Source organism: Solanum stenotomum, chromosome 5 (genome assembly GCF_019186545.1).
Source record: "Solanum stenotomum isolate F172 chromosome 5, ASM1918654v1, whole genome shotgun sequence".
Taxonomy (NCBI): Eukaryota; Viridiplantae; Streptophyta; class Magnoliopsida; order Solanales; family Solanaceae; genus Solanum; species Solanum stenotomum.
In genome coordinates, this window is record NC_064286.1 from 57180734 (window position 1) to 57197254 (window position 16521).

The window sequence follows — 16521 nt, forward strand, 5'->3', positions numbered from 1 at the left end:
TTATGTAGGAATTAACACACACGCATAAGTTCCCTTCGCCTCCCCCCTCTCACCAACAACAACAAGTCCTGTGCACTAAGTTCTCGCTACGCATATCCACCAATAGAAGAAAACACAGAATTTTCCAGAGAAGGAAAAACAAATGAAATGGAAAGAGCTAAATTTATCAGAAAAATTGAAAACAGAGTAAACTTAAACATACTTACAATGGGAACACTTGTGCTTGGGAGAAGACGTACAAGAATGTCGGAGATTACAAGAATCACACAGGACAGGAGGGAGAAAAGAGTTGCTACGTTTATGGAGTCCGAAAATGATACTCTGTTTTGTTTTTTTGCTTTTGTGAAAGAAATTGATACTTATTTGGGGGGCCGATCATAATTAACAACTTTTTATACAATCAATAATGTGGGATAACTTTATTTAAAGAGATAAATTGTATAAATTCATATTTTTGCAACTTTCATACCTTAATTTATATTTGGTGGAATTATTTAGGAGACTCTTGTATTTAATTATGTTTGTCTTCCTACTTATTATTTTACCAATCGAACCCTCAAATCTATTAAAATATAATATTTTAAATCCTTTGACCATTGACCGAACCTATGTAACATTAATGTTGCTGAATTTTGAAAAATGTGTGGTAACACACGTTAGTAAATACAATATTTCACATTTAAAATATATTAATTTTTTTTAAATAGTACTCCCTCCGTCCCATTTTATATGATGTACTTTGATTTGGCACAAACTTTAAGAAAAATNTAAATTTGGCATACTTTATTAAATGCACACCTAAACTATGAAAATTCTTAATTATACCACCTCTAATATGGATTTTTGAAATTGTTACCCCCTAATATGCCGCATGACACATAATTTACTTTCCTTTTTAGTCAATTCGAAAAGGAATGACACATTTCTATATTTAGTAAAAATTTAATTTATGTTCCTATTTATATGATGAAGTTGACTTGACATTAAGTTTAAGAAAGATATGCTCTAAAATAAGTCATAAATATTTATATGATTGATAAATCATTTAAGGAGTAGAATGAAAATTTTAAAATTATTTTTTACGAAATATAGAAATGTGTCATTTCTTTTGGGATTGACTAAAAAGAAATATGAGTCATATAAATTAGCATGATAATTTTTTTTGTCATGTGTCATATCAGGAGGTATATAATTTCAAAAAATCAAGTTTGAGAGGGTAATTAAAATTTCTCATAGTTTAAGTGTACATTTTATAAAGTGTGTCAAGTTTAAAAAGGCTTTTAACTATTAACTCTAAAAAAATACTTACTAAAATATCAAGTGCATTCCACTGGCTAATTATTTTCGCCTAATCTAATTTTTGGGATAATTTTTACCAGCGGTTTGCTTATAACTATTTACCATTACCACTAACCCTTTTGTCATCACAACTACCACCACAATCAATCACCTCTTCCATCATAACTATTATTAACTATTACTGTCAGTTGATACCACATCCATCACTTTCATCATTATATAATTATATTCAATATTACCATCATCACTATCAACCACTGTTGTCAATCCCTATTATCAACCACCTCCACTATCATGAACACATCGCCAACCACAATACATTCTTCAGCCATCACCCTTAATACCGCCAACTACTACTAACAACCAACTTCCCCATCACCAACAATCACCATCGCAGCGGTCATTACAACACCAAGCATCTCCACCAACACAATTTAATCACTATCATTTCTAGTCACTAACACCAATCATTATCACTATCACCATAATTAGTGAACATAACATTTTACTTATTAAATTTACATGAAACAGACATTACAACTTCTTAATGATTCAACACAATGGCAATAGCACATCCAAAATCTAAATTAGTATGTTGAATGGCTTACAACAGATGCCAGAACAGTAATAATCAACTTACAAATGTTACACAGATCATATAGATCTAACTCAGGAAGAGACAACGAGAGCACTTTTGTACCCAGACCAAGTCTCGATCACGAGCCAGGTTGACACTTTCCTAGTGTACTTGGTCAGGACTGCCAATCAGTAAACAAATTTTCTGCACTACTTGAAATAGGAAGTACACTGACAATCCTCTATATCTCCTTTGCATAGCCACTCTTTTAGCGAAATCACAAGATAGAGCAGGCTTTCTGACCCTTTCTCTTCTTTTTCTTCTTCTGCTTGGGTGGTTGTAGAACCACCCTAATAGCCGCATCAAAAACAGCCTTCACATTCTGCAGTTCTCTTTTGCAAAATAAGTATGAAACGAGGTGACTTATAGCTAGACCATGTAATCTTTATTTGGATCGGAAAATTACCTGCTGTGTTTTTGCACTACATTCAATATAAGCTGCAGCACCAATAGACTTTTTGAGCTCTTCACCCTTTACAAGTATGCAGGAAATGAGATACGGACAGAAGACTAGCCCCCTCAAACTTAATCATCTGGTCTAAGAAAACGAATTCACTACTACTGCTGAAATATGTTAGAAGTTGGTATACCTGAGCCGTGCTAATAGGTACTGCACCAGGATGGTCTAAAAAGAATTGTTTGTCCTCTCGAAGATCTAGTGGAAGCATAATTAACGCCGTTAAACAGAAGCACGAGAAATCACAAGAGAAGACAGGAAAAGAATGGAACTAGCCCACAGGAAGAAACAAAGTGGAGTTAAACAGAAGGAATGGACTGAAGCATTCAATTGAACCAATAAGAATGAAACAAGATACTACAAGTTAAACATGATCAACATGTTCGCCAGAAACACGTTTAGACAGAAAGAGACCAGACAGAATATTATTTAACACAAAGCAGACAGCAGAAAACCATTAAGCTCATTATATGTTTTTATTTCAAAATCCACATAGAATATGTTGCAGAATTTTGACTGAAATAATTTATGTACTGTCTCGTCAACCCTAGATATTCTTGAATTTTAGTGATGAGATAAAGTTTAAGCTCATTAGGTACTGGATTTCAAAGTCCAGAGAGTATGTGTTTCAGAACATGTTATAGAATAGTTTATGAACTACTTAGTGCTATGGTACACATACTTTAATACTAATTCAGAGACCAGTTATGTAATTAGCTTGGAAAATTATGAACTTTTTTTGTAAGGGACTTCTCAAAAGGCAAAGGGTTAGGTAAGCAACTTCAAACCACAAAGCATTGGGTGTCCTGCAGAAATGGAACTTCAACCAAACATCGCATCTTCTTCAAATTTTAGTTGTGACAGTAGGGTATTAAGGTCTCCTCAATCTCTCAAGCAGTTTGATTTCACATCTATAAAGTTATTGAACACTAATGTTTCTTCCAAATCGTATAAATTCATGGCTGATACGATAAGTGGTTCTTAGAGATAATTCTAGTTTAAGACACTTGACACCATAAGTAGTTCTTAGGTGTAATTCTGGTTAAACAGAAAGCATGAAAAACCCAACCATTATTGGTGCTTCATGCAAGAGTTCATATAGAATCAGCAGTCATGGAGGTTACATGATATCCTTTCGTAATTCCAAAAGTAGATAGCAGCATTTAAGGATTGACAGTCTATTTTTCAATGTTTAGCAACTGTCTTTCAATTACAGATATAATCTCATTCAAAATTAACAACTGATAAAGCTCAAAAATGTCTACATGATATACTCCTAGTTATTGGATCTCTATTCACCACTGAATTACTTTTCCTACTTGTAGTAACAATCGGCTCAACTTTCAAAAGGAGGAGAAAATAAGATGCAGATGAATACAAGTGATGCCCAAAATCCAGAGAATAGACAAATAACTGATTCAGAAAGGAATGATTGGCTTGTAAATGTAATTCAGATGACACCAACTACAGTTTGAGATACAAAAAAAAAAAACAATTTATTTTGACATAGCAGAGTAAGAAGATAAATAATTCTTCTGCAGAACGTAACAGATTTTGACGTAGCGAGCTATGATTGGGTATATAAATAAAGGAGTCAGGAGGAAAAGGGCAAAAAAATTGAGTGAAATTTCCAAAAGGGCAACAAAAATAAGTTTGAAACCAAAAGGATAACATTTAAACGGAAGGGAGATGGCGTTTAAATTGGGGTAGGAAGGCTCAAGTCCCTATGCGTCTTGCAAGGAGACAGAAACATACAAGTGCACTCTGTCTGCACCTTTGTCTAAATAATAATAATTAAAAAAAAAATTAGCCTCTAAAATTTTTCATGCAATTTTTTCTGTTTGCACCAATTTTGCCTTGTAAAAAAAAGTTTTTATGAGCTGAGTTTACCGGATCCAATTTTGCCACCATAAACACATATTCATTTTAGTTGAGGAAACAATAATCATACTGTATATTTGAATACCTACTTCTAAAGTTCTAACAATTACAATTAGACTGTCCCATTCATTCGAGCCATTCTAGTGAAATATGAATACCCAGTTTAGAAATACTAAAAGCTAGACAGTGAGTACAAAATGTAAGTGATGCGGTTAGGTATAATCATTTTTTATATAATTTGATATTATTGGGTACAAAATACAAGGGGCATGAAAAAAAATATAAAGGACAAAACTTCTAGAGATTATCGTCTGCCTCGACGCGGTTGATGTGTACCTGTTCCACACATGGTGGGTACGTGTAGCCTTGTTGTTCTTCGAGTGTTGCTAATGTCATGCAAAATTAAATTTATTATTGAATTCTATTAATTTTTTATAAATGTGAAAATTGAAATTTTGTCAATTATTACAACATACATATTCTTGTGAAGATTCATCTTCTTCATCATTTTGACGTTGAGACATATCATCCCGCAATAAGATGTAAAATTATAGACATATAATTTAATATAAATAAAATATTTCAATAATTATTTAAAGAGTATATTACTTACCGTCGAAAAATTTATTCTCCCGACATCAAATGGTGAGTTTTGAAATTCATGTTGGTGTGTATCAAAATTTCCCTCGTTGAAAACCCAAAATTAGGAGTTTGAAAGTCACTATCTTCTTGTTGTGTTGAGTTGGGCACACTCGTAGATACGGAGTGTCGGGAGTTGCCAATGATAAATTTGTGTTGGTCTCATATTGATTTCTCAAAAATTTCGTATTATAATCTTTAATATGAACATCTCCCCGATTTTGTCTACCACGTCTATGAAGTGATGGTTGTTGATATTCATTTGGTGGAGTAAATTGTTGTTCAAAGTTCAACCGCGTGTTTAAATGGGCAACATTCATAGCATCTCTACAATAAGATGTCATTTGTCTTGCATTTAAAATGATTGAGTATTGTCATTTGATTCCTTCTATATAATCTTTCATGTCTCCTTAACTAAAATTCATTAAAAATATATATATTAAAAAGTCAATGATATTTATGTATTTAAAAAATAATAATCATACCAATGCCTCAACTCTCCCTGCGATTGGTTGATATTCAATTTGGACATTATGTTGTGGATTTGCAATGAACATGCGTGAATGTTGTAGATTACAATGAAAATAATCAATTTAGTTTGTTTGATGATTTATCTGTACAAGATGTTGATAACACTAATTTCATATATTTTCAGTATCAACTAACATTTGATGAATATGTACTATTATTTTTTTGAGCTTATTGATGGTATAATGATCAGCAGAATAATGCACATTTTGTGGTATATGTTGAACAAAACAAAATTGTGTAACTACACAATCAACCATCTACCACTCACGATAAATTCCAAAAATACGTGGCACCTTCACCATCCACACATTCTGCCCTCGTCGACACCATTTAGGCAACGCATTAAGAACTATTTGAGAATAAGGTTTTATTTTTCCAAATAAACTAAAAAAATAAAAATTTAAAAGTTAACATATATCACACATTTTTTTTTAACTATTTTAAATCTTGTGATAAATTAATTTTTTTTATTATATCTGATCATGTTGTAGATTGTCTAAAACATCTCTAAGTATGATCAGAATATTTTGAGTCTCATTCTGATGAAACCTTCTTCGAGACCACTTATATACAAGTGGCTTTGGTCCCTCGGGTTGATCATTGTTGAAAGGCAATAGTAAAGGTTGAAATGTGATAATACGCTCTCACATATAAACAATAAATAATTTTTATTATTAGTATTAAAAAATAGTCAATCATAATAATTACAAATATAAAGGTGGCCAACCTGTAATAATTATATAGAACCATTTACAACGGCAAAATCGCTTATAGATGCGCAACATAATGAATGGTACAAGTAAGAAAGTGTGGCAGCTCCTCAAACTTGTGTTGCCAATGCATGTATGTCACTCATTTCAATGAAAAAATCAGAATTTAATTTATTTCCTGACTTATCAGGAAATAATGTTCCTCCGAGCAACCAAAATAGGTATAATCTAAATTTTGTAGTACCGCTACGTTAGTGGAATTATCGGTTATATCATTTGAATTTTCTATAAAATTAATTAATGCCGTTGAAAATATTCTATAACCTTGAAAGCAATTTTCTGGAGCAAACCAACCGGTTAAATTAAATTTTTGTCTAGTAATCAAATCCATGGATTTAGCGTTTTTAGTAGAATCGATGTACATCAACAATCATACCGAGCATAACTTCCATATCCTGAATAATTATTGTTGTGTCACCAGTTTTCATATGAAAGGTATGAGTTTCTGGCCTCCACCTTTCAACCGAAGCAGTAATAACGCTTGCATCGCACGGAATGTATCCTATTTCAAAAACACATCTAAAATCTGTGTTATTAAAATAATTTAGTATACGAGGATGAAGTGAATTATTTTTTATGTGTTGCCATAATTCAACGTGTTTCCTTCACACTTAGTTCATCATTCCAAATTTTTTGAGACCGATGTTTATCTTGTAACGTTAAACATCATACTCAATTGGTCCTGAATGTGCAAAAATTTTCTTGATTCATCTATATATCAAAATGAAAAAAAAAAATTATATCAGGATTGATACTACAACTTAAATTAAATCATTAAATTTAAAAGTTTACCACTAAATTATCTTATATTGTCTTGATTCTACAAAAAAATTGATAACTTTGGGTTAACTTTAATAACTTTGTGTGAGCTTTGATAACTTTGGGTGAGCTTTTATAAGATGAACATGACAACTATGTCTTACAAAGTTATTCACGTTTAGCTTACTTTTTTGCATGCATGCATACAACTCCATTATTATAAGTTACTTCCTCCATTCATTTTTACTTGTCACACTTTGATATAAGTATTTTACCAAACTATCCCCAATTAAGTGATGTCTTAAAAAATAATTTGAAAAATAAGTATTTAATGCCGAGGGTAAAACACGGAAAAATAATTGTCTTTTCTTAATATGTCAAAAGTGACAAGTAAAAATGAAAACCTATTTTAGGAATAAGTAACAAGTAAAAGTGAACGGAGGGAATTTTTTTTTCTAATTATTTAACAAATTAAATTCTTCAAAATTTTAAAAAAATATTTATAAATGCATGCATACACTTTTATATCATGACAAGCTAAATTTTTACTAATTATTTAATACTTAAATTTTTTAATTATTTATTATAAAAAGAAGGCGCAAGGTTCTCTGTGCCTTACAAGACACAAGTGACCCTGCACCTCACTTTAGTTTGACACGAATTAACTCTGCGTCTTACAAGGCACAAGAGACTTGCGGCTTACTTTGACATTTTGTATTGAAGTAAGGACCCCACGTGAATCTTGAAAATTTGCAGTGTTGATTTGATTCAACACTCGATGTAAAAAATGTATCCGCGTGAATCTTGCAAATTTGCAGTGTTGATTCAAATCAACACTGTAAAGTTTAACAGCCACAACCTTACTTTAGTATTTGTGTTGAAGGATGTTTTGGTAATTATATAATAAAAAATTAATTATATTAGTTGTCAAGGCATTTCACTGTAGCCTAAATAAAAAATTTCAAGTGTCTTTGACAAGTTTGCCCTCTGCTTACATCATTTGTCTGATCCTTATAAATTCTCTCACCATCACATCATTTCACTACACAAGCACATGGACCCCTTTCCGGCGACTCTTTATACTTTCTCTTCTATTTATGCATTTGGACATATTGCACACCAACTTCTTAATTGTTTTTATAATTGGTATTACCATAGTGAGTTAATAATAAGAATATTTGAATTCATTTTACTTTAATAAAGTATTTTCTATTTTTTAAAACTTTTTCTATTTTTTAAATTCGTTATATATTTAAAAATTATATAAAAAATATTATAAATCACAATAATTAACAATTCAAAATGTTTAAAAGAAACCTATAGAATTCGATTGATTCTAGAAATACTATTAATGTCACATAAATTGGAACACAAGAAGTCATATATTATTTGAAATGACGTAACAAGTACTATGAATCACAATAATAATACACAAGTACTATAATTTACTATTATTAATTTCTACTGTCTCCATTTCAAAATAAGTGAATTATTCACACTACAAAATTCAGTTGAATCAACACTGCAAAATTCAGTTGTGTAATTGAAATATTGGGAGAGGCACAGGTCACTTGACCCTTGTAAGGCGCACATACCTTGCGCCTTCCTCTGCAAAAAATTTATACATTTTTTACATTGCAGTGTTGAATCAAATCAACACTGCAAATTTGCAAGATTCACACGGGTCCTTAGTTTAATACAAAATGCCAAAGTAAGGTGCAGGTCTCCAGAGGCGTATCTAGAGGGGGTGCCGTGGGTTCACGTGAACCCATGCTCCCCTCTCTAGATCATATATAGTAATGTTATATTTTTAAAAAAATATTTAAATATAGATGTGTGAATTCATGTTTAAAGTATCATATAATAATACGATGATGATTGGGTGCACTTCTCTAAGCAAGAGATAGAAATTTAAATCTTATATCTATCTTGTCTCTTTGAGTAACACTTTTTCAAGTGGTTATCAGTTACACTTTTATCGTTTCAACTAATTTTTCTTTTGTTTTTTTCCTTTATGCTTTCAAAATTTTCAAGTGTGTTACATTGAAAATTCCTAAAAAATTTAGCATTGTAAATTTTTTATATAATTAAATCAAATGTGTATATTAAAATTTAAAACTAGTAGTATTATATATTTTGAACCTATAATTTTTAAACTTTAATGGTTCATATCACGAACTAAAAGTCAAATCGATCAAATTTATATTTAAAATATATTTTTTCGTAATCGTGCACCCATCTAGCCGAAATCCTGGATACACTTCTGCAGGTCTCTTGTGCCTTGTAAGGCGCAGAGCACCCTATGCGTTATGTTAATTCGTGTCAGACTACAGTGAGGTGCAAGGTCTCTTTTGCCTTGTAAGGCGCAGAGAACCTTGCGCCCTTTTTTTATATTAAATAATTATAATTTTTAAGTATTACATATATTAAATAATTAGAAAAAAATTAGTTTGTCATAATATAAAAATATATGCATGCATTTATAAATATTTTTAATTTTTTTTTTAAGTATTTAATGTATCAAATAATTAGGAAAAAAAAATACTCCCTCCATTCACTTTTACTTGTTACTGATTACTAAAACAGATTTTCATTTTTACTTGTCATTTTTTGCATATTAAGAAAACACAATTACTTTTTCCATGTTTTACCCTCGGCATTTAATACTCATTTTTCAAATTATTTTTTAAGACATCATTTAATAGGAGATAGTTTGGTAAAATACTTATATCAAAGTGTGACAAGTAAAAGTGAACACGGAGAGTAACTTATAATAATGGAGTTATATGCATGCATGCAAAAAAGTAAGCTACATATAGATAACTTTGTAAGACATAGTTGTCATGTTCATCCTATAAAAGCTCACCCAAAGTTATCAAAACTCACACAAAGTGTCAAAGCTAACCCAAAGTTATCATTTTTTTTAGAATCAAGACAATATAAGATAATTTAATGGTAAACTTTTAAATTTATATTTTTAATTAATGATTTAACTTTAAGTTGTAGTATTAGTCCGGATGTAATTCTTTTTTTCATTTTGATATATAGATGAATCAAGAAAATTTTGCATATTCATGACCAATTGAGTATGATGTTTTAACAGTACAAGATAAACATCGGTCTCAAAATAATCCATTTCATCCTCGTACACCAAATTTATTTTAATTACACAGGTTTTAGAGGTGTTCTTGAAGTAGGATACATTCCATGCGATGCAAGCATTATTACTGCTTTGGTTGAAAGGTGGCAGCCAAAAACTCATACATTTCATATGAAAAATGGTGAAACAACAATAATTATGTAGGATATGGAAATTATGTTCAGAATGGTTGTTGATGGTACACCTATTCTACTAAAAACCCTAAATCCATGGATTTGATTACTAGACAAAATTTAATTTATAATTTAACCGGTTGGTTTCCTCTAGAAAAATGATTTCAAGGTTATAGAATTTTTTCAGTGTCAGTAATTAATTATATAGAAAATTCAAATGAAATTACCAATAATTCCACTGATGTAGAGGTACTACAAAAATTTAGATTATACCTATTTTGGTTGTTCGAAGGAACATTATTTCCTGATTAGTCAGGAAATAAATTAAATTCTTATTTTTTTCATTAAAATGGGTGACATACATGCATTGACAACACAGGCTTGGGGAGCCGCCACACTTTTTTACTTGTACCATTCATTATGTCACGCATCCATATGCGACATTGCCATTGTAAATGATTTTATATCATTATTACAGGTTGGTCACCTTTATATTTGTAATTATTTTGATTGACTATTTTTTAATACTAATAATAAAAATTATTTATTGTTTTATAGGTATGGGCGTGGGAGCATATTATCCCATTTCAACCTTTACTATTGTCTTTCAACAATGATCAACCAGAGAGACCAAAACCACTTGCATATAAGTGATCTCGAGGAGGTTTCATCAGAATGAGGCTCGAAATATTCTGATCATACTTCGAGATGCTTTACACGATCAGATATCATAAAAAAAATTAGTTTATCACAAAATTTAAAATAGTAACAAAAAATGTGTGATATATGTTAACTTTTTAATTTATTCTTTTTATAGTTTATTTGAAAAAATAAAACTTTATTCTCAAATCGTTCTTAATGCGTTGCCTGAATGGTGTCAACGAGGGAAGAATGTGTGGATGGTGAAGGTGTCACTTATTTTTGGAATTTATCGTGAGTGACACATGGTTGATCGTGTAGTTACACACTTTGGTTTTGTGCAACATATACCATAAAATGTGCATTATTATGGTGATTATTATACCATCAATAAGCGTAAAAAAATAACAGTAGATATTCATCAGATGTTAGTTGATACTGAAAGTACATGGAATCAACGTTATCAACATCTTGTACTGATAAATCATCAAACAAACCAAATTGATTATTTTCATTGGTATCTACAACATTCACACCTGTTCATTGCAAATTCACAACATAATGTCTAAATTGGACATCAACCAATCGCAGAAAGATTTGAGGTATTGGTATGTAATATTTTTTACAATATATAAATATCATTTACTTCTTTCATTGACTTTTTTTATAAATATTTTTAATGAATTTTAGGTAAGGGGACATGAAAGATTGTATAGAAGGAATCAAACGATAGAAAATGATAATACTCAATCATTTCAAATGAGAGAAAATGCAAGACAAATGACATTTTATTCTAGAAATGCTATGAATGTTGCCCATTTGAACATGTGATTGAACTTTGAACAACAATTTACTCCACCAAATGAATATCAACCACCACAACCACCATCACTTCATAGATGTGGTAGACAAAATCGGGGAGGTGTTCATATAGAAGAACATAATACGAAATTTTTGGGAAATCAATATGAGGCCAACACCAATTTATCATTGGCTACTCCCGACACTCCGTATTACCCCTTTTTGACTGTGCTGGAGCATCTACGAGTGTGCCCAAGTACACACAACAAGAAGATAGTGGTTTTCAAACTCCTAATGTTGGAATTTTGGGTTTTCAACAATTCAGCGATGAAAATTTTTGTTTTGCATAAAATACACACCACCGTGAATTTCAAAACTCACCATTTGATGCTGGGAGAATGAATTTTTCGACGGTAAGTAATATACTCTTTAAATAATTATTGAAATATTTTATTTATATTAAATTATATGTTAATAATTTTACATCTTATTGTAGGATGATGTCTCAAAGTCAAGATGATGATAATGATGAATCTTCACAAGAATATGTATGTTGTAATAATTGACAAAATTTCAATTTTCACATTTATAAAATATTAAAAGAATTCAATAATAAATTTAATTTTGTAGGACATTAAAAACCCTCGAAGAACAACCAGGCCACACGTACCAACCATGTGTGGAACGGGTACACCAACAACAACAACAACCGCATCGAGGCAGACGATAATCTCTAGAAGTTTTATCATTTATATTTTTTTCATGTCCCTTGTATTTTGTACTCAATAATATCAAATTATATATATAAAAAACTATTAAACTGAACCTCATCACTTACATTTTCTACTCCTTGTCTAGCTTTTAGCATTTCTAAACTGGGTATTCAAATATATGTTCATATTTCACTGGAATGGCTCGAATGAATGGGACAGTCTTATTGTTAGAAACTTTAGAAGTGGGTATTCAAATATATAGTATGATTATTGTTTCCTCAACTAAAACGTATGTGTTTATGGTGGAAAAATTGGATCCGGCAAAATCAGCTCATAAAAACTTTTTTTTACAAGACAAAATTGGTGCAAATAGAAAAATTTAAATGAAAAATTTTAGAGCCTAAAAACTTTTTTTTTTTATTATTATTTAAACAAAGGCGCGGGGCCCAATGCACCTTATAAGGCACAAGCAGACTGTGACTTGTAAGTCTCTGTCTATGCGCCTTGCACAAGGTGCATAGGGACCTGAGCCTTCCTACCCCAATTTAAATGTTGTCTCCCTCCCGTTCAAATGTTACCCTTTTGGTTTCAAACTTATTTTTGTTGTCCTTTTGGGAATTTCACTCAAAAAAAATTTCCCTTTTGGCTCTGGACTCATAAATAAAGTCTCTTCAAGGATTGTCCGACATCAGAGCTCATCCATACATTCAAGGCAAGATGTCCAATATAAAGGATGCAACCACAGTTCAAGAAAATTGTCTCCAATGAAAATAAAGTAGAAACTTGCAATAACGGCAGACAAATGAAGAGACCTTTCCAACCACATAGAGGTATTTATAGGACACAAATTATTGAATCAACAATAAAACCAGTGTAAGGAGGACATACTAACCTAGCTTTGTTCCAACAAGAATGATTGGAACTCCTGGGGCATAATGCCTCAATTCAGGAAGCCACTAAAATTAAATAGCAAGAGCAAAATGTATTAGTTCCTGTAAATTGTGGAATATCACCAACCATACATCTCATTCATCTTATTTCTCTTATAGGCATCTTTTATCCAAATAATCAAGTTTATTGGTACTTTCACTAACAAGTTGAATCAAAGAACTAAAGTAGAAGTTAAGCAAGCCAAAGTCTTCCATGGACTGCTATCAAGATAATGGAGAGATTGCCATCACACATGTTTCCTCAGTCTCATAGTCATTTATGTGAGCAGGCAAAATTAAACTGAAAGTTAGAGATCTAATTCTAGAAAGGAGATTGCACCTTTTTGGAGACATTTTCATGGCTGGCCTTGCTGATGAGGGAAAATGCTAGTATAAAAACATCCGCCCCACGATAGCTCAAGGGTCTTAATCTGTTGTAATCCTCCTGACCTGTCCAATCAAACAGTAGGGGTAGTCAGCATGAGTGCCACAATGAGGTAAAGAAACATGGTAACTAATATCCATTTTACCTGCAGTATCCCACAAACCCAAATTAATAGTGCTTCCATCCACAACTACATTTGCACTAAAATTGTCAAACACAGTCGGGACATAATCCTGTTTACAACATAGCAAGCAAATTTAGAGTATGATGAATCAGAAAGTTTCATTTGAGGGATTCACAGCCACCACTTTTACAAACGAACTTATTAAACAAAAGCACATTAATTTAAAGCTCAATGTTTTCCACCCTTCTATGACTTCGAATAGAGAACACTCATGCTTCTATCTTAGAAACTAAACTTTTAAGTTCAGAGGCAAGATCATCAACAAAGCGTCATCTTTTCATCAGCTAAACACATTTTAATTAATTAACACCATAAGCCAAAATACAACATGTAGCATAGAATTCACCTCCTCCCCCCTCCTCCTACACAAACACACACACAAAACAATAAAAAAAAGCAAGTTTTTGTGAGGAATTCTACGGACACATGAAAAATAACATAGAGAAGGTTCCTGGGCTCTCGTATGAAGAACCAAATACAGCTATGCCTCTTCTTAAAAGCATAAGAAATTAAATCAAGAGGTTTCATATCGAACTTCCATTCAATTATAAATAGGAAAAACCACTGCCCTTCTGTCTATAAAGCACATCAATGAGATAATCTTAAGAAAACTTCACAATCATATACTGCTTCAAACACTATGGGAAAATACAACGGAAAAATACAACAGAAGGAATATCTTGTTTCAATCATCACCGGGACTAAGAAAGACGGAACACTAGTCTATAAAATTGTTTATGCTGCAGTAATTTTCGCTTTCTTCTCTCATTCCCTAAAATTCAATAAATTCCCAGTAATCAAACAGAAATGGTCTACCAACAAAGCAAGAAAACAACTTTAATCTACAGAACTACAGCTACATAACCCAAAATAAGAATTTCATTTGTGGAGTTATAGGAACTTAAACAACGAAACCCCAATTTTAAAAAAATTAGTACTTTGTTGGTCTCAGAAAGGAAGAACTTACAGTTGGGAAAGTATTGCTGGTATATGAAATGAGTAGACAAGTTTTACCAACTGCTCCGTCGCCGACGGTCACACACTTTATGAACCGGGAACCACTCATTCTTGATTCGTTCTCAAGTTTTCCGGCAAACCCCTTCAAATTCTCCTTGTTTTTCTTCTTGAAATTTCTCTATCTGCAACTACTGACAACAAAATAAATATTACTAGTATCGATACAATGCAGATACAGAGACCACCTAACTCAACACCCACATTAAATTCATATTATTTTACTTACTTGAACAAGAGGAGAGGGTTGGGGGAAGAGAATGACTCACCCTTTTCAGTTGTTTTTTTTTTCTTCCACCTAATGTCCTCAAAATCCGAAAGTTAGAGGTGTATTTTCGTTATGTTACGAGATCGAGGATATAATTCAGTTCAGTTAGTTAATTAAATGAGTGTTATTAAAATCGTTCATATTTTAGAGATGAAACTAATAATTGAGGTCTAGTTTTGGTGTCTCTAAAATTTTCTATCAAAAAATGGAATACACACTCAAATTATTGTGACCATTAATTATCCACTTGTTTTTATTTTAAGTGGAACTAAATCATATTAGTAGTTCATCCTTATTGTTTGATAGAGAATTGAAAATTGATTTATTAATAAATAGCAAAATATTATGATTCTGAAGTAATTCATGTTCAACAATTTTGTGTATAGTTGGTAAAGTATGATTATAGTTTTTTTAAAGAAAGTTTCATAACAATCAAGCTTGACGCACAAATGAAATATAGGTATTTTTAGGATAAAGGTGATAATTCTAATAAATTTACAATACTACTGATTCTCAGTTATATCTCAAAATTTTAATCGATATTGTCAAGACTTCGATGATTAACTCTTAATCAAGGATAAATACTCATTGTTTATAATGTATATGAATTGTCCGTATCTAATTATATATGCTCCTCATGAATTGAATCTAATATATGAAATTTTTATTGAGACTCGATTAAATTTAAATACACATTAAAAAAATCTCCTATTAAATGGAAAAACATCGAAAAGTATCAATTAAAATGATAAAAACACTATAAAAAAACGATTTCATACTAACTAAAAACATAATTGCTCTATTTCTGATCATTTAAAGGCATATCTATTTTATGATAACAATAAATAAATTCTTTTTGTCAAAATGAATAGTGGACATGATTATTTTATTTCCAACAATTCAGAAATAACTTTTGGTCCAACTGTAAACGAAAAAAATAAATTATAAAAGACTTTCATAACCAAAATTTGATATGTAGAATGAAAAAATATTTTTCAAGTCTCAAGTCAACACATGCTTAGCTTGTACGTCCATCTCAAGATTTCAGTTAGGAAGAAAGATCCCACCAATGACCACTTGCCATTAATTTTCCTACTTTGCAATATTGACTAATTTTGCATATGTACCTTAATTTCGAAATGAAGTTACACTCGAAACAAGTCGCGTAAATAAGTAAGGCTTGCTTAAGTAGTTAAGTTGATTGAGGGTTTAAGTCACAGTGTATTTTGAAATACCATAAGCACATGCATGCTTAAAAGAAAAGGTAAAACAATTTTTAATGTTTCATTTTGAATCTGGAGTGAGAAAACAGTAATACCTAACCTCTGCTTAGATTCCTAAT

General features: G+C 31.2%; 1 protein-coding gene across 2 annotated transcripts; it reads right to left on the reverse strand.

Moving 5' to 3' along the window:
- Positions 1 to 1815: 1815 nt before the first annotated feature.
- LOC125864758 (rac-like GTP-binding protein ARAC3) lies at positions 1816 to 15187 on the reverse strand. 2 transcript variants are annotated; one of them, XM_049544827.1, is made up of 8 exons: positions 15141 to 15187; positions 14865 to 15042; positions 13859 to 13946; positions 13669 to 13778; positions 13292 to 13355; positions 2527 to 2591; positions 2343 to 2408; positions 1816 to 2258 (listed from the first exon to the last, which is right to left on the reverse strand). In XM_049544827.1, exons 2-8 carry the CDS (start codon positions 14961 to 14963, stop codon positions 2154 to 2156), a joined length of 597 nt encoding a protein of 198 aa, XP_049400784.1. In that variant the 5' UTR covers positions 14964 to 15042; positions 15141 to 15187; the 3' UTR covers positions 1816 to 2153. The 2 variants fall into 2 exon arrangements, with proteins under 2 accessions (XP_049400784.1, XP_049400783.1); XM_049544826.1 differs by lacking the exon at positions 15141 to 15187 and having other exon boundaries at positions 14865 to 15084.
- Between the last annotated feature and the right edge of the window lie 1334 nt (positions 15188 to 16521).

What these genes read in the sequence shown, in the direction of transcription:
- LOC125864758 (XM_049544827.1), bottom strand. Translation starts at nt 14,963, where the DNA reads ATGAGTGGTTCCCGGTTCATAAAGTGTGTGACCGTCGGCGACGGAGCA. An exon ending in CCAGCAATACTTTCCCAACT is followed by an intron (nt 13,947 to 14,864) that starts GTAAGTTCTTCC and finishes TGTTGTAAACAG; the next exon opens with GATTATGTCCCGACTGTGTT. An exon ending in ATGAAAATGTCTCCAAAAAG is followed by an intron (nt 13,356 to 13,668) that starts GTGCAATCTCCT and finishes ATTTAATTTTAG; the next exon opens with TGGCTTCCTGAATTGAGGCA.